General features: G+C 49.1%; 1 protein-coding gene across 1 annotated transcript in view; it reads left to right on the forward strand.

Moving 5' to 3' along the window:
- The window catches only part of ANKRD54 (ankyrin repeat domain 54), a 16042-nt gene extending 3160 nt beyond the window's left edge, over positions 1–12882 (forward strand). The window contains exons 2-9 of the mRNA XM_044677661.1: positions 10–169; positions 1688–1735; positions 6845–6943; positions 8691–8762; positions 9857–9904; positions 10002–10126; positions 11507–11614; positions 12510–12882. Coding sequence (XP_044533596.1) covers positions 10–169; positions 1688–1735; positions 6845–6943; positions 8691–8762; positions 9857–9904; positions 10002–10126; positions 11507–11614; positions 12510–12584 — 735 coding nt within the window. The 3' untranslated portion in view covers positions 12585–12882. The remainder of the gene's footprint in view (positions 1–9; positions 170–1687; positions 1736–6844; positions 6944–8690; positions 8763–9856; positions 9905–10001; positions 10127–11506; positions 11615–12509) is intronic.
- The last annotated feature ends 1726 nt before the right edge of the window (positions 12883–14608 follow it).

The raw sequence follows: 14608 nt of genomic DNA on the forward strand, positions 1-14608 counted from the left end.
GCGGCCCAGACCCCGGCGTCCGCGCCGCTGCGGCTCCTGCACGAGCTGTGGCAGCGCGACCCCGGCCCCAACCCGGGCGATGAGCGTAGCGGTAAGCTGCGGCCCAGCCGATTGCGGCGTGCAGCTAGGCCCCATCGTCGCCTGGGGCCCACCGGCCGAGAAGTGCACGGTGAGTGGGGCGGGGTCGGGGGTGGGGCCCAGAGATAGAAGAGCCCTTTCCCTCATTCCCAGGCAGCCGGGGTAAGACTCTGGGGAGCCTCCCCATTCTTAGGCCGGGAAAGGGGTGGGGGCTGGGCGGAGAGAGAGAAGACTCCCTCCCCCACTCCCCAATTCCTAGACTTTAGGGTCAGGAGGACTCTCCCTGTATTACCAGCCAGCATTCCGGAGGCCAGACCTCCTGTGAGGTCCTCCCCATCATCCCCTCGGAGTCCCCTGGGACTGCCAGTGGGTTATCTCCACTTCCCAGGAATCCCTTTCCGAAGTTAGCAGAAATCACGTGTCGAAAGCTCCCCACCCCCCCACCCCTTGGTCTCCCTCCAGGGTCTGCAGGGGTGGAGGGGTGTCACCCTTTTCCTTCCCACACATCTGCCATCCGACAAAGAGCACTCTCGGCTCTAGAGAGACCACCTACCACCAAGAGGCTTCTATCTGGGATCCTTTTCTCTGCCTAGCAACGACCAAAAGAATCATTCCGTAGGCCTTGAAAGGACCATGATAATCCATCTCCTTCATGTTACCGAGCAGGAAACTGAGGCCCTGGGGAAGCGAAGAGACTAACTTAACATTCCTATGGGTAGTACCTAGGCACCAGACGTAGGATTTCAGTGCAGCTCCTTTGACAGTGCTTTTTACTGCATCAAAATGCTTCTGAATAGGATTTTGCATTTCCCGGGCCCCTTCCTCACAATAGCCCTGTAATCTCAGGCTTGTTGTTCCCATTTTAGAGATCAGGAAACTGGAGCCAAGAAAGAGGTTAGATGACTTCCCCCAGGAGCATGCAGTCCACACATGTGTCCTGGCAGATTTGTATTAGCCGAGGTGCATGAGTAGTCTGGCCCAGGAATCCCCAGAAAAATGTGTATGTGAGGAGCTGTGTTTGGGGGACTCCTTTGGGATATTAAGCACAGTAAATCACAGTATTTCTTTTCTTTTCTTTTCTTTCTTTCTTTCTTTCTTTCTTTTTTTTTTTTAAATACCCAGACCTTTTTTCTTTATTAGAATGAGTTCTAAGACAGAAGAGCAGCAAGGGCTAGGCAAAGTGGGTTAAGTAACTAACTTGCCCAGGGTCATACAGCCAGGAAGGGTCTGAGGTCAGATTTGAACCTAGAACTTCCAGAATCCAGACCTAGCATTCTCTCTACTGTGTAACCTAGTTGTAACCCTAGGCCATAGGATTTCTGGAAAAGTAACTATGGGAGACCCATGGGGGGTTGCAATGAAGCCAGGTGGTTCATCCTTTTAACATTTCTCAAAGAAAAGGCAGAAGGGGCTGCCACGACTGACCCTTCTATAGAGTTTAGGAAATCACCACTTGGAGAGAAGGAATTTGAATCTATTTTGAAGGAGCATCTGGTTGGCTTCTGTATCTTGGCTCTTCCCCCAGGTTGGCTATTTAAGAAACAATGCCCCTTTGCCCCTTCCAGGGACATTTTCTCTTGACACTGGTTGTCTTGGGTTCTCTTGACAGCTCTGAAAAGACTTCGGGAAGCTGCCAATGCCAATGACTTAGAAACAGGTGAGTTTTCTCTGAAGTGTCTGCTCACCTCAGGGATCCTGGAAGTCTCCTGAGGAGCACTGGACAGTTGGAGCTGGTCGGGAGAGGGCTTTGGCTCAGCTGAACTAAAGGCAACTTTGCTCAAAAAAAAAAAAAAAAAAAAAAAGAGGAGGAGGAGGAAGAATGCTAATGTCATTCTTTTGAGAAACAGGGAACCTCTACCAGGGAGACAAACTCACTTTTCAGCAAGTGCTAGTATATTTGTGAACCTTTCCCGTGGGTGAGAATGGTAGGGTCACTGCCCCTGACTGCTTGCCAGAAAGGAGTCATGGAGCCTTCCTGAGCTGTTTGTACTTGGAAGATTGGCCTCAGCCCCATCAACATTTCCTCTTACCTTTCTACAAGAAGAAAGCAAGAGATGAGGACAAAGGAATTCGAAAGCATTTAAAGTTTCCGGACTTTTACCTGGGGGGCCCATGGGAGCCTCATCAGCACCCTGGGAGCTAATGGCTCCAGCTGTGATTTTCCTGCATGGAGAGGAGAAAGGAAGGGACCAGAGCAGTCAAATCTTTGAGGCTTCCTGACTCTCAAGACCAGTCTACCAGGGAATTAGAAGTTGCTGGACAAGAGAGATTTGAAGAATTCTTAAAAGTACTCTGCTGTCATGTAGTCATATAGCTTCCAAGTTGAAATAATCATTTTGAAAATGAGGCAGTTGAGGCCCAAAGGGGTTAAGCAACTTGTTCAAGGTCACACAGTGGTGAAACCAGGACCAGAACCTCAGAGATCTTAAAGGGGAATGGGAATGAAACCAAAACTTTTGGCATACATTTAAAAAAAGTGAAAAGAGGCTTTGACATTTCAAATTTAAGGTCCTTTCCCACTCCAACATTCTCCGTTCTGAGACCCCTCAGAGCCCTAACATTCCCTGTTCTAATGCCTTCCCCAGCTCTGACATTCTCTATTTGTCAGGTCCTTCTCACTTTTTACATTTTAACTATTTAAATGACTTTAATAGTCTAGGCCCCTGAGTCATTCCACTAGTGTGAATAGAGAGAATGAACTCAGCTTCCAACCATCTTATAACTAGTATGCCTCTTAAGGAATGGCACTGGCCTTTTGGAACTTCTTGAGAGGCAGCACTGTAGTGGTTGGAAGATAAGCAGCCCATCTCACAGCTTGTCAAGTGCTCCCCTTTCCTGGCCCATCAGCATTTGGCTTCACTGCTTCAGAAGTGTAAGGGCCAGAATGTAAGGGGTAAAAATAAAAGGATTGGACTAAATTTATGAGTGTGGTCGCCAGGAATTATTACTCAATTCCAAATAACTTTTTATGGTAGTTTATTTACAAAAGGAGAAAGAGTGAAAGTAAGGAAATCCAAGAGAGTGGATATTTACTCATCCTGGTCCAAACCAGGCAGGGCTTAAGAGGCCCCAGCAAAGGGGCCCAAAGGAAGGGTTTTAGCCAAGAGGCCTCCTCTAAGGGGAGGGGTCTCTTGGAAGACTAGTACCTTAAGAACAATCCTGGGAAAGGAGATCAGCCTTTTTCACTCACCCATGTGGCAGTCTTAATAGAAAATAGAAAGCATTCCTCAGCCTAAGCTCCTCCAGGGTCAAGTTGAAGGCGAAAAACCTCCTCACAGGAAGTTCTTGACACTTATAAAGATCATTCCTTTCATCACTTCCTGTGCCTTCCTTCCATTTTATGTGGACCAATTACAGATAAAGCTTTGCTTAGGACTGCCCAGGGGGCAATCAGTCAATTCTGATTTGTCACTTACTATAACACATGTGGGTCACAGACCTCCCCATACTTAAGGATAAGTGGGGTGTATACATTTCTGGTGATTAAATCTAAAAATGAGCAGGGAAGAGTCAATCCCATCTTCTTAGAAGGACCTAACTTTCATTGTCCTTAACTGGGATTTTTAGAGAACATTCTCCCTAATGTTGATACAGACCCCATTTTCTGACCAGGCCTCAATAGAGGGTCTTACAGAGCCAGTCTTTATTGAGGTCTTCCTCTGGGGAGGAGCCTCAGAGAAATGTCACATAGGCCATTCCATTGCCACTCTGGAACCTGTGGCCACTGCTGGGATCACGAGAAGCATTAGAGAACTTGTGCCTAAGGAAATTTTACAAAGTCATAAAGGATCATTTCACACTGTAAGAGTCAGTCTGATGAAAGGGAGGCTGACCAGGGCAGGAGATGAGATAACTAGCAGATCTCTGCCCAATGACCCTCCTTCCTGTAGGTCTAGCCTGACAGTTTAGTGTCATTTGGTCCTCAGCACCTGAAGGAGGCAGCCAAAGTTAATCAGTTTCAACTATACAAGGTCCTACAGCAAGGGGAGGGGACCCTCAAACCCAAGTCTAAAACAGCTTGGGCTAGTAGAAGAAACACTGAGTTGGAGTCAGGAATTCCTGACCAGATTCTGTTTCTAGCTTATAGGTAGTGTGACCCTGAGGAGGGAACTCAATCCCTTTGGGCACTGATGTCTGCATCTGTAAAATGGGGACAGTTCTGTAGTGCCTTCTTGGAAGGGTGACACTTGAGAGAAGGACATTCTTATACCTCACTTTGCAAACTTTAAAACTTTAAAGGGAAGGTTTCATGGATGCTAGACTTTAAACCAAGACTTCAAAGTTTTGGCAGGGTTTGCAGAGGTGGAGAAAGGCATTCAAGAGGAGGCTTGGTGTGGACTTACCTGGGCCCTGAGGTCTCAGACCAGAGGTTTGGGAAAAATCTGGGCCAACAGCTGTGAGAGGAGTCCCCCGTGTGCCAGCTGGTGCTTGCCAGTGTCCCTGCCTGGCCATGTGTATCAGCTCCTCCCTAGAGGGCAGAACGTCTCTAGCTTTGGTTTCATATCCACAGTGCCTGGAACACCATGGGTTTTTTAATTTATCCACTTCCCTGTCATAGAGTCCTTGGCTTCCTTCAGAGCTCCACTCAGGTGCTTCTTTAAGGGAAATGTGTCCTGAAGCGCTCCTGCCTCCAGACATTCCTCCTTCTAGAGTTAGGACTTCATTTTCTCTGTGTGGGTTGTCTTCCTCCTCTGGGAGACCTTATTTTTGCTTTTGTATTCCTAGCACCTTGGACAGCACTTGGCATAAAGTAAATGGTTGTGAAATAGTGGTTGAGACAGGCCCAGGAGCCTCACAAGCCTCTGCTCTGGTCAGACTGGATCAGAAGTAGGTATGGGGCTTAGGCCTGGGCCATGTTTTATAAGAGATACTGATAATCAGCTTTTATTAAGCACCTTCTCTGTGCAAGAGACTGGGTATTTTGTATTTCCCTGGGAATACAAAGGACCCAAATGAGAAACCTTGTCCTTATAGAGCTGTTTCATAGTTCAATCATTTCAATCCTGTCTGACTCTCTGTGACCCAATTTGGGGTTTTCTTGGCAGAGATCCTGAAGTGATTTGTCATTTCTTTCTCCAACTCATTTTATAGATGAGGAAATTGAGGCAAGTGGGGTTAAGTGACTTGCCTAGGCTCATAAAGCTAGAAAATATCTGTAACCAGAATGGTCTTCCAGACTCCAGGCCTGGCATTCTCTGCATTCTGGCACCACCTAACTGCCCCAAAGAACATATTTGGCTCTATAGAAAGGAAGTGGCATATTACACACATCAGTAAATACAAACTCTACAATAATAAGAGCTAATGTTACTTTGGCACTTTAAGGTCTACAAAATGCTTTATAGATATTATCTCATTTGGTCCTCTACCACCCTGTAAGGTAGGTGTTATTATCCTGATTTTACAGATGAGGAACCTGAGGCTGAGAAAGGTTCAGGGACTCTCCAGGTCACAAAACTAGTAAGTAGCTGGGAAAGTTTGAACTTGGGTCTTTCTCAGTTCAAGGCCAGCACTCTGTCTATCCACTGTGCCACTTAGCTGCAAGGGAATTTGGGGGTAAAGGGCCTATGGGGGTGAGTCGGACCAGGCCCCATATTTGAACAATTTTGAAAGAAGAGTGCTCAGAATGATGAAAAGGCCTTTTTAAAAAATTGTTAAAGGGTTTAGAATCAATACTGGGTATTGGTTCCAAGGCAGAAGGGCAATAAGAGCCAGGCAATTGGGGGTTAAACTAGGAAGTGTCTGAGGCCAGATTTGAACCCAGGACCTCCTGTCTCCAGGCCTGGCTTAAAATCCACTAAGCCACTTAGCTGCCCCTGGTGAAGGGTCTTGAATTCATTTCATAGAATTGGATGAGCTGAGCATATTTAGTATTTAGCCATAAGAGGACTTTGGGGAGATGTGATTGACAATTGTCTTCAAACATTTGGAAATTTAGAATGGCTAGAAGTTGCAAAGATGTCAATTTAGGCTTGACATCAGGAAGAACTTCCTGATCCTGAGAGCTGACCCATAGTGGCCTGGACTTCCAGGAATTGGAGGGCTTCCTGACATTTAGGGTCTTAAGCCAAAACTGAAGATTCTTGTTCAGATCCAGGTTGGACAGAATGACCTCAGGGATGTTCTGATTTTGTTTATGTACCTGGGCTGAGTGTGGGAACCAAGGCCTGTACCAGCCCTTGTCTCTTTGCTTCCCTGCCTGCCTGGAGCATGCCCTGGCACTTGGCTAATTCTTACTCTATTTCTAGTCATCCTTGGACCTAGAGATTCAGCCCAATTCCTAAAAAGTGTTGGAGTGGAGCTTGGCTTCTTATCTAGGCCCCTATTCTGTAGCTCAGAAGCTCACTCTGATTTAGAAATGTCAGGGTAAGATGTGGGCTGTGCCAGGCCGGGATAGTTTAAACCTGGGGATGGCAAGAGCTGGGCAGAATCCTGGGCTTGGTGGTAGCCAGGGTGCTGAGAGCTTCTGTGAAGTGCTCTCCCAGCTACAACGTGGGTTTTCTTGGGGTGAGCAGGAGTAGGGGAACAAGCCAAAGGCTAGCCAACCCAGGCAATCACCGTTCCACCTCCTTACACAGTTCTGTCCTGGGCTCTCCTGGTTACAGACAGGGTGAAGTGCCCTGTTTGATAATGCTGGGATCCAGGAGGAGAGCATGTTCTCGATATTCCCTCCTGGTGCAAAACAGCTCCCCTTCTTCTCCCTGGCCTCGTGCTCCGCTCATACTCCCTTTCTTTTCTCCTCCTCCTCCTCCCATGGTGGTGTCAGTGCAGCAGTTGCTGGAAGATGGGGTTGATCCGTGCACAGCAGATGACAAAGGCCGAACAGCTCTACACTTTGCATCCTGTAACGGCAATGACCAGATTGGTGAGTGTCAGGGATGGAGCAGGAATGGTAAAAAGGTCTGGTAGGGGATGAGAAGGAAGAGGAGGAGACGGAGGAGGGGGTAGGACTTGGTGCTTCTGCACTTTGCGTGGGTGAGTAGGTGGAGATGGATACAAAATCTGGGTCTCCTCATTCCCAGGTTGGGGCAGTATCTGCTCTGAAATGCTTCTTAAAGTTGGGATATGCTGTGAATTGGAAACATTAACTTAATCCATGAGCTCTTGTTTGTCCAGGGGTCTTTGTAGGCAAGTCCCTTAACTCCTCTGGGCCTCATTTCCCTCTTCTATGAACTGAATGGATTAGACTTAAGGGATGGTTGAGGTTTCTTCCCACTGGGTTAGCTGTGACAGTCATTCTCTCCAGCTATACTCTTCTATCCCCACACATTAGAGAGAAGAGGAGGAGGAGGATGTCAAAAGCAGTTTGTTGAGCACATGGCAGAAAAAGCTTCCCATACCTAGAATTAAGGATGTATTCAGATTCTTGAAGCTGCTGGCCTCAGCCTAGCTCAGTCTACCCCCAGACTCTACCTTGGGGTTCCAAATGCCTGGTTAGCTCCATCACTGGTATCATAACCCTGTGCTTCTCTGAGGAAGGGCTCAAACCTTCTTCTCCATCTTCAAGTTTCTCCCTTGACACTCAGCAGACATGCTAGACTGCTTTATGCTCCATTCAGATACTTTTTTCCCCTTGGTAAACCCTTACCTTCTATCTTAGAATCTGTTCTGTATATTGGTTCCAAGGCAGGAGAGCAATAAGGGCTAGGCAGTGGGGGTTAAGTGACTTGCCCAGGGTCACACAGCTAGGAAGTGTCTGAGGCCAGATTTGAACCTAGGACCTTCCATCTCTATGCCTGGCTCTCAATCTACTGAGCGTCCTGGCTGTCCCCTTAAAGTATTTTCAGACCTGTGATCCCAGTTTATTTTCAGGACACCATCAGAGAGATAGCACAAATACTGCATGATTTCTTCCCCTCTCTCCCCCATTTACATGTTAAGTGCTGTTTTCATTTTTGATAAGTGCTTATAAGCATATTAAACAGATAAGAATTCCACTTAATTCCATACCTGCACATTCTACAGTTGACCTGTATCCCTATATTTCTCGTTTCCTTGGGCACCAGAGAGAGCCAGAACCATCCTTTTGTCCTCAGGATGACCCTTAGCCAGGTCCTTCCTTTACCCAAAGCCTTTTCTATGTCAGCTGCTTTTAAACAGTTGTCTCTGAATATCCCACATGCCTCCCTGGGGGCCCCTTTGTGTTCCCTGATCTCTAGTGAGCACAGAGGGTTCCTTTCATTTAGGAGTTGAATGAAGGCAGGAGAAATTGGGAGACTTGGATCCCTGGACTCTCTCTGACCCCCCCTCCCCGCCCCCCTTTTAGGCACAGATACTGGGTAGCTCCAGTTGCTTCTGGAATTGGGATTTGGGAAATCTCTGCCTGACTGAGGAGAGAAAAATGAGCTGGATTAGATGATGGTAGGTAGCTGTTGAGCTGGAAGGGATCTCAGAGGGTTCAAGCCCCTCTTTTATAATTGAGAAAACAGGCTTAGAGAGAGGAAGAGACTTTTTAGAGGTCACAGAGCTGAGATTAGAACTTGGATCCGTCAGCACTAATGCACTCCAGAAAGTGGACATCCTTGTCCCTGAAGAGTGGAGTGGGAGGAGGGAGGGCAGGAGGCAGGAGGGGCTCAGCTCCTTGAGCCTTCTTTGGGGCTTCCTCATTGTAGTGCAGCTGCTCCTGGACCACGGGGCTGATCCAAACCAGAGAGATGGGCTGGGGAACACTCCTCTGCATTTGGGTACGTACCAGTATCAGGGGACTGGGGGGTGGGGCCTATAGCCTGAGGTTCTTTGGCTTTGAGAGGCCACCATGTCTGCCTTTATCATGGCTCCTGATCTCTCTGGGTGATGCCCAGGCTCACTGGTGGCTCCTCTGAGCCCTGACAAAAAGGGCCCTGAGGAGATGAGCATTCCCATACCTTCAGATTCTGCTCCTGGTATAGAGAAGAATAACTCCCTCTCTCTCAGCCCCAGCTCTAGTCAACATCTTCAGTGAAGAAAGCCACTGAGCTTCTCCTGCTCAAAGAGTTAGCTCTATATCCCCAGTTAATCATTAATCCATGAAGTTTCTGAGTGGCAAGACAAGAGTGATCAAAGACCCAGTCCTTATAGGTAGTATGCAAGATTAAAATTAATATCTAATAACTCCAAGTATTATATTTTATAAGATTTATTAACAATCATTTGAAGTAGAAGAAATAAAGAACAAAAGTATAACAAAACCTGAGTAAAACCACATGAGAAAAATTCTCCTGCCTGGCATAAAGCCAGCTTTCACCAGCCTCGATCGGGAAAAGAGAGAGTGAGGGTGGAGCTACACAAAGCTTATATATTCCCTACATGAGCACATGACGTGAGAAGGAAAATGGAATGCTGGGAGAGAGAGTCCTGGGGTTCAAAATTATAATTGGATAGGTGGGGCCTCAGATAGGTTCATGTACCCAGAAAGATGAGGCCTCTGCCACCCTAACATCTAGACCAGTGATGGCGAGCCTTTTAGAGGTCTAGGCCCTGCATCCCTCCAGACCCAGTGCCAAGCATGCCCTGCCCACTCCCCTCTCCCTCCCTCCTCCGCCCCTCCACCTTATCCCACACAGAGGAGGGAGAAAGCGTTCTCATTGGGCTGCTGGGCAGAGGGGCGGGTGATGGGCATGGTGGAGAGGGGGAGGGGAGCAGATCCGCCCGAGTCCTCTGCCTTTCTAGTAAGGAACTCTGTCGGGACACAGCACGCGTGCCCACCGAGAGCCCTCTTTGGCACCCATGCCGCAGATTCACCTTCACTGGTCTAGACCACTCGGGGGTTTCCTGACACATCCCATGTCTGCCTTTACAGCTGCCTGCACTAACCATGTTCCTGTCATCACCACGCTGCTCCGAGGAGGTAAAGTGTTTTCAAGCCTACCTGACTCTTCTTCCTCTTCCACCAGTACCTCTCAGCTCCCTCACCTGCTCTCTCTCTTCCCTTCCTTCTTCCCTAGGGGCCCGGGTGGATGCCCTAGACCGAGCTGGCAGGACCCCCTTGCACCTTGCCAAGTCAAAGCTGAATATTCTGCAGGAGGGGCACTCTCAGTGCTTGGAGGCTGTCCGGCTGGAGGTGAAGCAGGTGAGGGAGGCACTTGGACCCATATTGTGTGCTCCTGACTTAGGGCTGGCCTGGAACCATGAAGGCTCATGGTGGAGAATGAAGTGTTATGAGAAATGCCAGGGAATCCGCTAATGGGGTGCTCTTACTGCCACTGGGGTCAGTCACCACCACACCAAGAAAGATTCAGGGCTTCAGCATAGATCCAGAGGCCTCCAGACACTCTGGGCTCCCATCAGAGGGTCCACAAGATGATACGGGGAAGACAAGAAACTATTTGGGGGTCTTATATCTTTCCATGAGAGGCAGGTTCTCACCCATAATGCAAGGAGAAGAGAAGCCCGGCTTGGCCTCTAGAAATCAGCTAAGGAGAGTTTGCAGTGGCCTGTGGAGAGGAAGGGGAAAGGGGGCTAAGGAAGGGAGCCAGAGTTTGGGTGTGGACATGAGTGAACAGAGGGAGGGGATTGCGAGGGAAGTGCCCCCCTCACCAGTCCCTCTCTCACTTGTCTGGCTCCTTGTCTTGGATAAAGACAAATGACAGTCCACAGGAGAGGCCCCGGCCAGCCCGATGGTTGTTCTGGACTCCCAATAAGAGAGAGCTAAGGGGAGATGGAGAAGAACCAATACAATAAAGTATGGTGTCACAAGGCAATGTCCTTAAAATGAACCAGGCCTAGAGATAGGAGGTCTTGTGTTCAAATTTGACCTCAGACACTCCCTAGCCATGTGACCCTGGGTAAGCCACTGAACCCCCCATTGCCTAGCCCTTATCCCTCTTCTGTCTTGAAACCAATACTTAATATCTGTTCTAAGACAAGGTAAAGTTAAAAAAATAAAATGACTGTGAACTAAAGTGTAAAAACTAAAAACTAAACTAAAGTCTGGTTTGTGGCTCAAGGGCTGAGAGGCAGGAGACCCAAGTTCAAATCAAGACTCAGAAACTGACTAGGTCAGTCACATTTCACCCCTGCCTCAGTTTCCCCAATTAGAAAACAGATAATAATAGTCCCTCCCTCCTAGGGTAGTTATGAAGATCAGAGTACTTAACTTCTGTCTTAGAATTGATATTAAGTATCTGTTATAAAGCAAAAGAGCAGTAAGGGCTTGGCAGCAGGGGTTAAATGACTAGCAGTCACACAACTGGGGGTATCTGAGGTAAGATTTGAATTCAGGACCTCCTGTCTCTAGGCCTGGTTCTCAGTTTAGTTAGCTATCTAACTGTCCCCCCAGGTTTCTCTTCTGTGCTCTGTCATCTCTTTGGGCCAATGGCAAGACTCTTCTGTTGTCCCTTTTCCCCTCTTTCCGATGGAGAGGCTTTTCCCCAACTCTGAGAGGTGGCTTCTGCCCACTCTGCAGCCTTCTGCAGCTTGCCCCCTGCCCCCTGCCCTCCTGTCATTGTAGATAATTCAGATGCTCAGAGAGTACTTGGAACGCCTGGGCCAGCATGAGCAACGGGATCGTCTGGATGACCTTTGTAGCCGTCTCCAAATGACAAGCACCAAAGAGCAGGTAAGGTGGGCACAGGGTGGAAGCTAGGCTCTTGTCACTGCCCCATGCAGTCCTGTAGGCACAAGGCTGCCAGAAACAGCCCTGGATTTAGCACTATTCTGTAGTCAAGCACTTTGGGCTTAGAGAGAAAAATGTCCAGACTGGCTCTGTACAGTCCCTCCTGTGTGTGCCCTTAGACAGATGGTTTGGGTTTTTGCTAACATGTAGAGGAAAAGTCAGGCTCTGTTAAAACACAGTTTGAAGGGGCAGCTGGGTGGCTCAGTGGCTTGAGAGCCAGGCCCAGAGATGGGGTATTCTGGGTTCAAACCTGTACTCAGACACTTCCTAGCTGTGGGACCCTGGGCAAGTCTCTTGACCTCCATTGCCTAGCCCTTACCAGTCTTCTCTCTTAGAACCAATACACAGTATTGATCCTAAAACAGAAGGTAAGGGTTTAAAAAAAAAAAAAAAAAAAAAGCTGAGTGGTGGCTAATGGGGATCCAGGCTATAGGAAATCGAGGTGTCAGAAGTCTTGCCTTCCATACTGGCTGAGGCTTACCAAATACTTGCTTTGTTCCAGGCACGTGCCCAAGGGCTACAGAAATGAGCTCAGAATTAGTTTTAGAGTGGGAGTGATGCTGGAAAGAGGTTAGAAGGAAATGACTCTTGGTTCTGAGCCAAGAAAGGAGAAAGCTGCCTGGGGCTGAGGAAGTGTGTGTGTGTGTGTGTGTGGGGGGGTGGTGGTGGTGAGGGGGGGGGTGGGGGGGAAGTTCTGTTTGGCCTTTAAAGTAAGAGTATGTGTGTTCACATCTGTTCTCTTGTGGTTTTTCTCCTCTACCTTTTGAGCAAGCCAAATTCTCCCCATTTTGCAGAGGTGGAAACTGAGGCTTATTGAAATTTGCTTTGGTTCTGACAGGTGGATGAGGTGACAGACCTCTTGGCAAGTTTCACGTCGCTTAGCCTGCAAATGCAGAAGCTGGAAAAGAGGTAGCCCCAGAAGGTGGGCCCTCCCCAGAGTTCCTGTCACAGCCTTTGCCCAGCCTCCCTCATCCCCATCTCCAGAAGGGAAGATGCCAGCCTGTCTTGCTGCCATGGACCTCCTTGTCTCCCCTAGAGGAACATGGTGCCCTGAGTGGTCCTTCTTCAGAGCCTCTTCATGGAGCCTTCTTTGTCCTCCATCACCCAGAGCCCCATCCCCACTCCTGCCCTCCCTGCTGATGGATGGGCCTAACCCTCCTCCCACCATTCTCTGTTCAACAGTAAAGGTTCCAGTTCATCTCGGAGGCTTGAGAAGCCACGCCTGGGCTGGAGCACAGATAGCTCCTTCTCCAAGGCCTTAGGGGGTGGGGGGTGTTGTAGTGGTGAATACTGCACCCTCACCAACACTTAAATCTCAGGAGTTTCGGTAAGTTGGGGGTGAGGTTGTCTTTGGAGATGGGAAGTTGGGGGTGGGCCAGAAATTTGTGTCTAAAATCTTGCTATGGGGACTGTGTGGAGAAGGGCACCATTTTGAACCATGGAAGTGTTGGCTCTTGGCAGGAGGCATCTCTCCTCCTTTCATGGGCATGGCTGAGGAGAAGCTGCCCCCTTCAGTGTCTGCAGAGTCTCAAGGGCATTGTTGGTGCTTACTTCCTTACAATGGCTTCTCTTTTCTCCCCCCACCCCACCTTCCTTTTTTGACCCAAATCACCAGATTAGAATTCTTTAGCCATTGGCAGGGGGCTAACAGGGTGGGACAGGTTTTTGCTCAAGGCTCAGCTTCAGTCTGCTCCTTGAGCCCATGGGGGAGAATTGGCAGGATGCGGAGAAGCCTCCTAAGGGGAGAACAACTCCAGATGATGGGATGGCAGACTGAGGGGTAATGGCTGTGGCCAAGAGGAAGGAGGGAAGTGTGTGAGAAAGGTGCCCAGGACTTGGCCAGCACCTCTGCAGGTCCCAGGGCTCCAGGGCCACTGGAAGACTGGCCTTTTTCATCTCCATTCTCTTGCCTCAAGGCATGTAACAGCCCATTAAAAGGAAGCAGGAGCACGGAGCTGCCTCAAGATGGGGGATCATAAGAGCTAATGGGCTTCTAGCCCTCTCCTCCCTCTGTTATCTGAGCACTGTATTCCTTTCTCTGACTCACGCCAGCAGCCTCCCTGCCTTAATGTGCATGGCCTGTCCTCACCTCACACCAGCCCTGGGAGGGAGCCAGAGCAGGAATGATCTCTTCCCATTTTCTAGGTGATGCAATAGTGTCAGAGGAAGTGACCTGCCCAAGGCCACACCATGAGACCAAACCCGAGTCTTCCAATCCTTGACTTCAGAGTGCTGTGTGGGATGGCCGGAGAGCCCAGGGGCCACACCCCTGTTTAGAGGGCCCCATCACGAGATTGAGCAGATAGCTGGCAGAACTGGGGCATTTGGGAAACACAGCTGCCTGTGGGCACAGATCCTTCAGTTCTAAGAAGCAGGTTCTTCCCTCTCATTAGCTCTCACTGTGATCTGGCTGTTATTCTCTGTCCTCATGCCCATCTGGTCCCCTCTGCCCACTATGCCTTTCACTGGCAATGATACTGAGGTGACCCCATTGAGATGGGACATCCCTTCAGGATGCTGCCCTCACCCTTGTTGTTCTCTGGAAATGTAATCCCCACAAAGAAATCCTTCATGTGAATCCTTCCCATCAGGCTGAGCCTGCTTCCAGTCTCCCCACATCTGCGCAGTGTTCCCCAGCTCTCTGTGGCCGGATGCTGTAACAAGTGGGGAATGGAGACCTCTGAAGCCTGAGGATCTGCTAGGTCTGACCTTGTAGAGAGTTGGGTGGGTGGGCAGAGGTGGCCCACACCTGGGATCCCTGCTCCCCAGATAGGCTGAGGGAAGCTGGTGGAGTCTGGAGTTGGAGTGCTCTGAGCTGCATTGGGTAAAGAAAGGCCAAACCGGCATCTGTGAGTCCCTGTGGATGGGGCAAATAAGGGAACAGAGCAGGTCACACCTCCTAAGTTAGGAGGGTGATCAGGCCAGGGGAAATGGGGA

This window comes from Gracilinanus agilis, chromosome 5 (genome assembly GCF_016433145.1).
Source record: "Gracilinanus agilis isolate LMUSP501 chromosome 5, AgileGrace, whole genome shotgun sequence".
Taxonomy (NCBI): Eukaryota; Metazoa; Chordata; class Mammalia; order Didelphimorphia; family Didelphidae; genus Gracilinanus; species Gracilinanus agilis.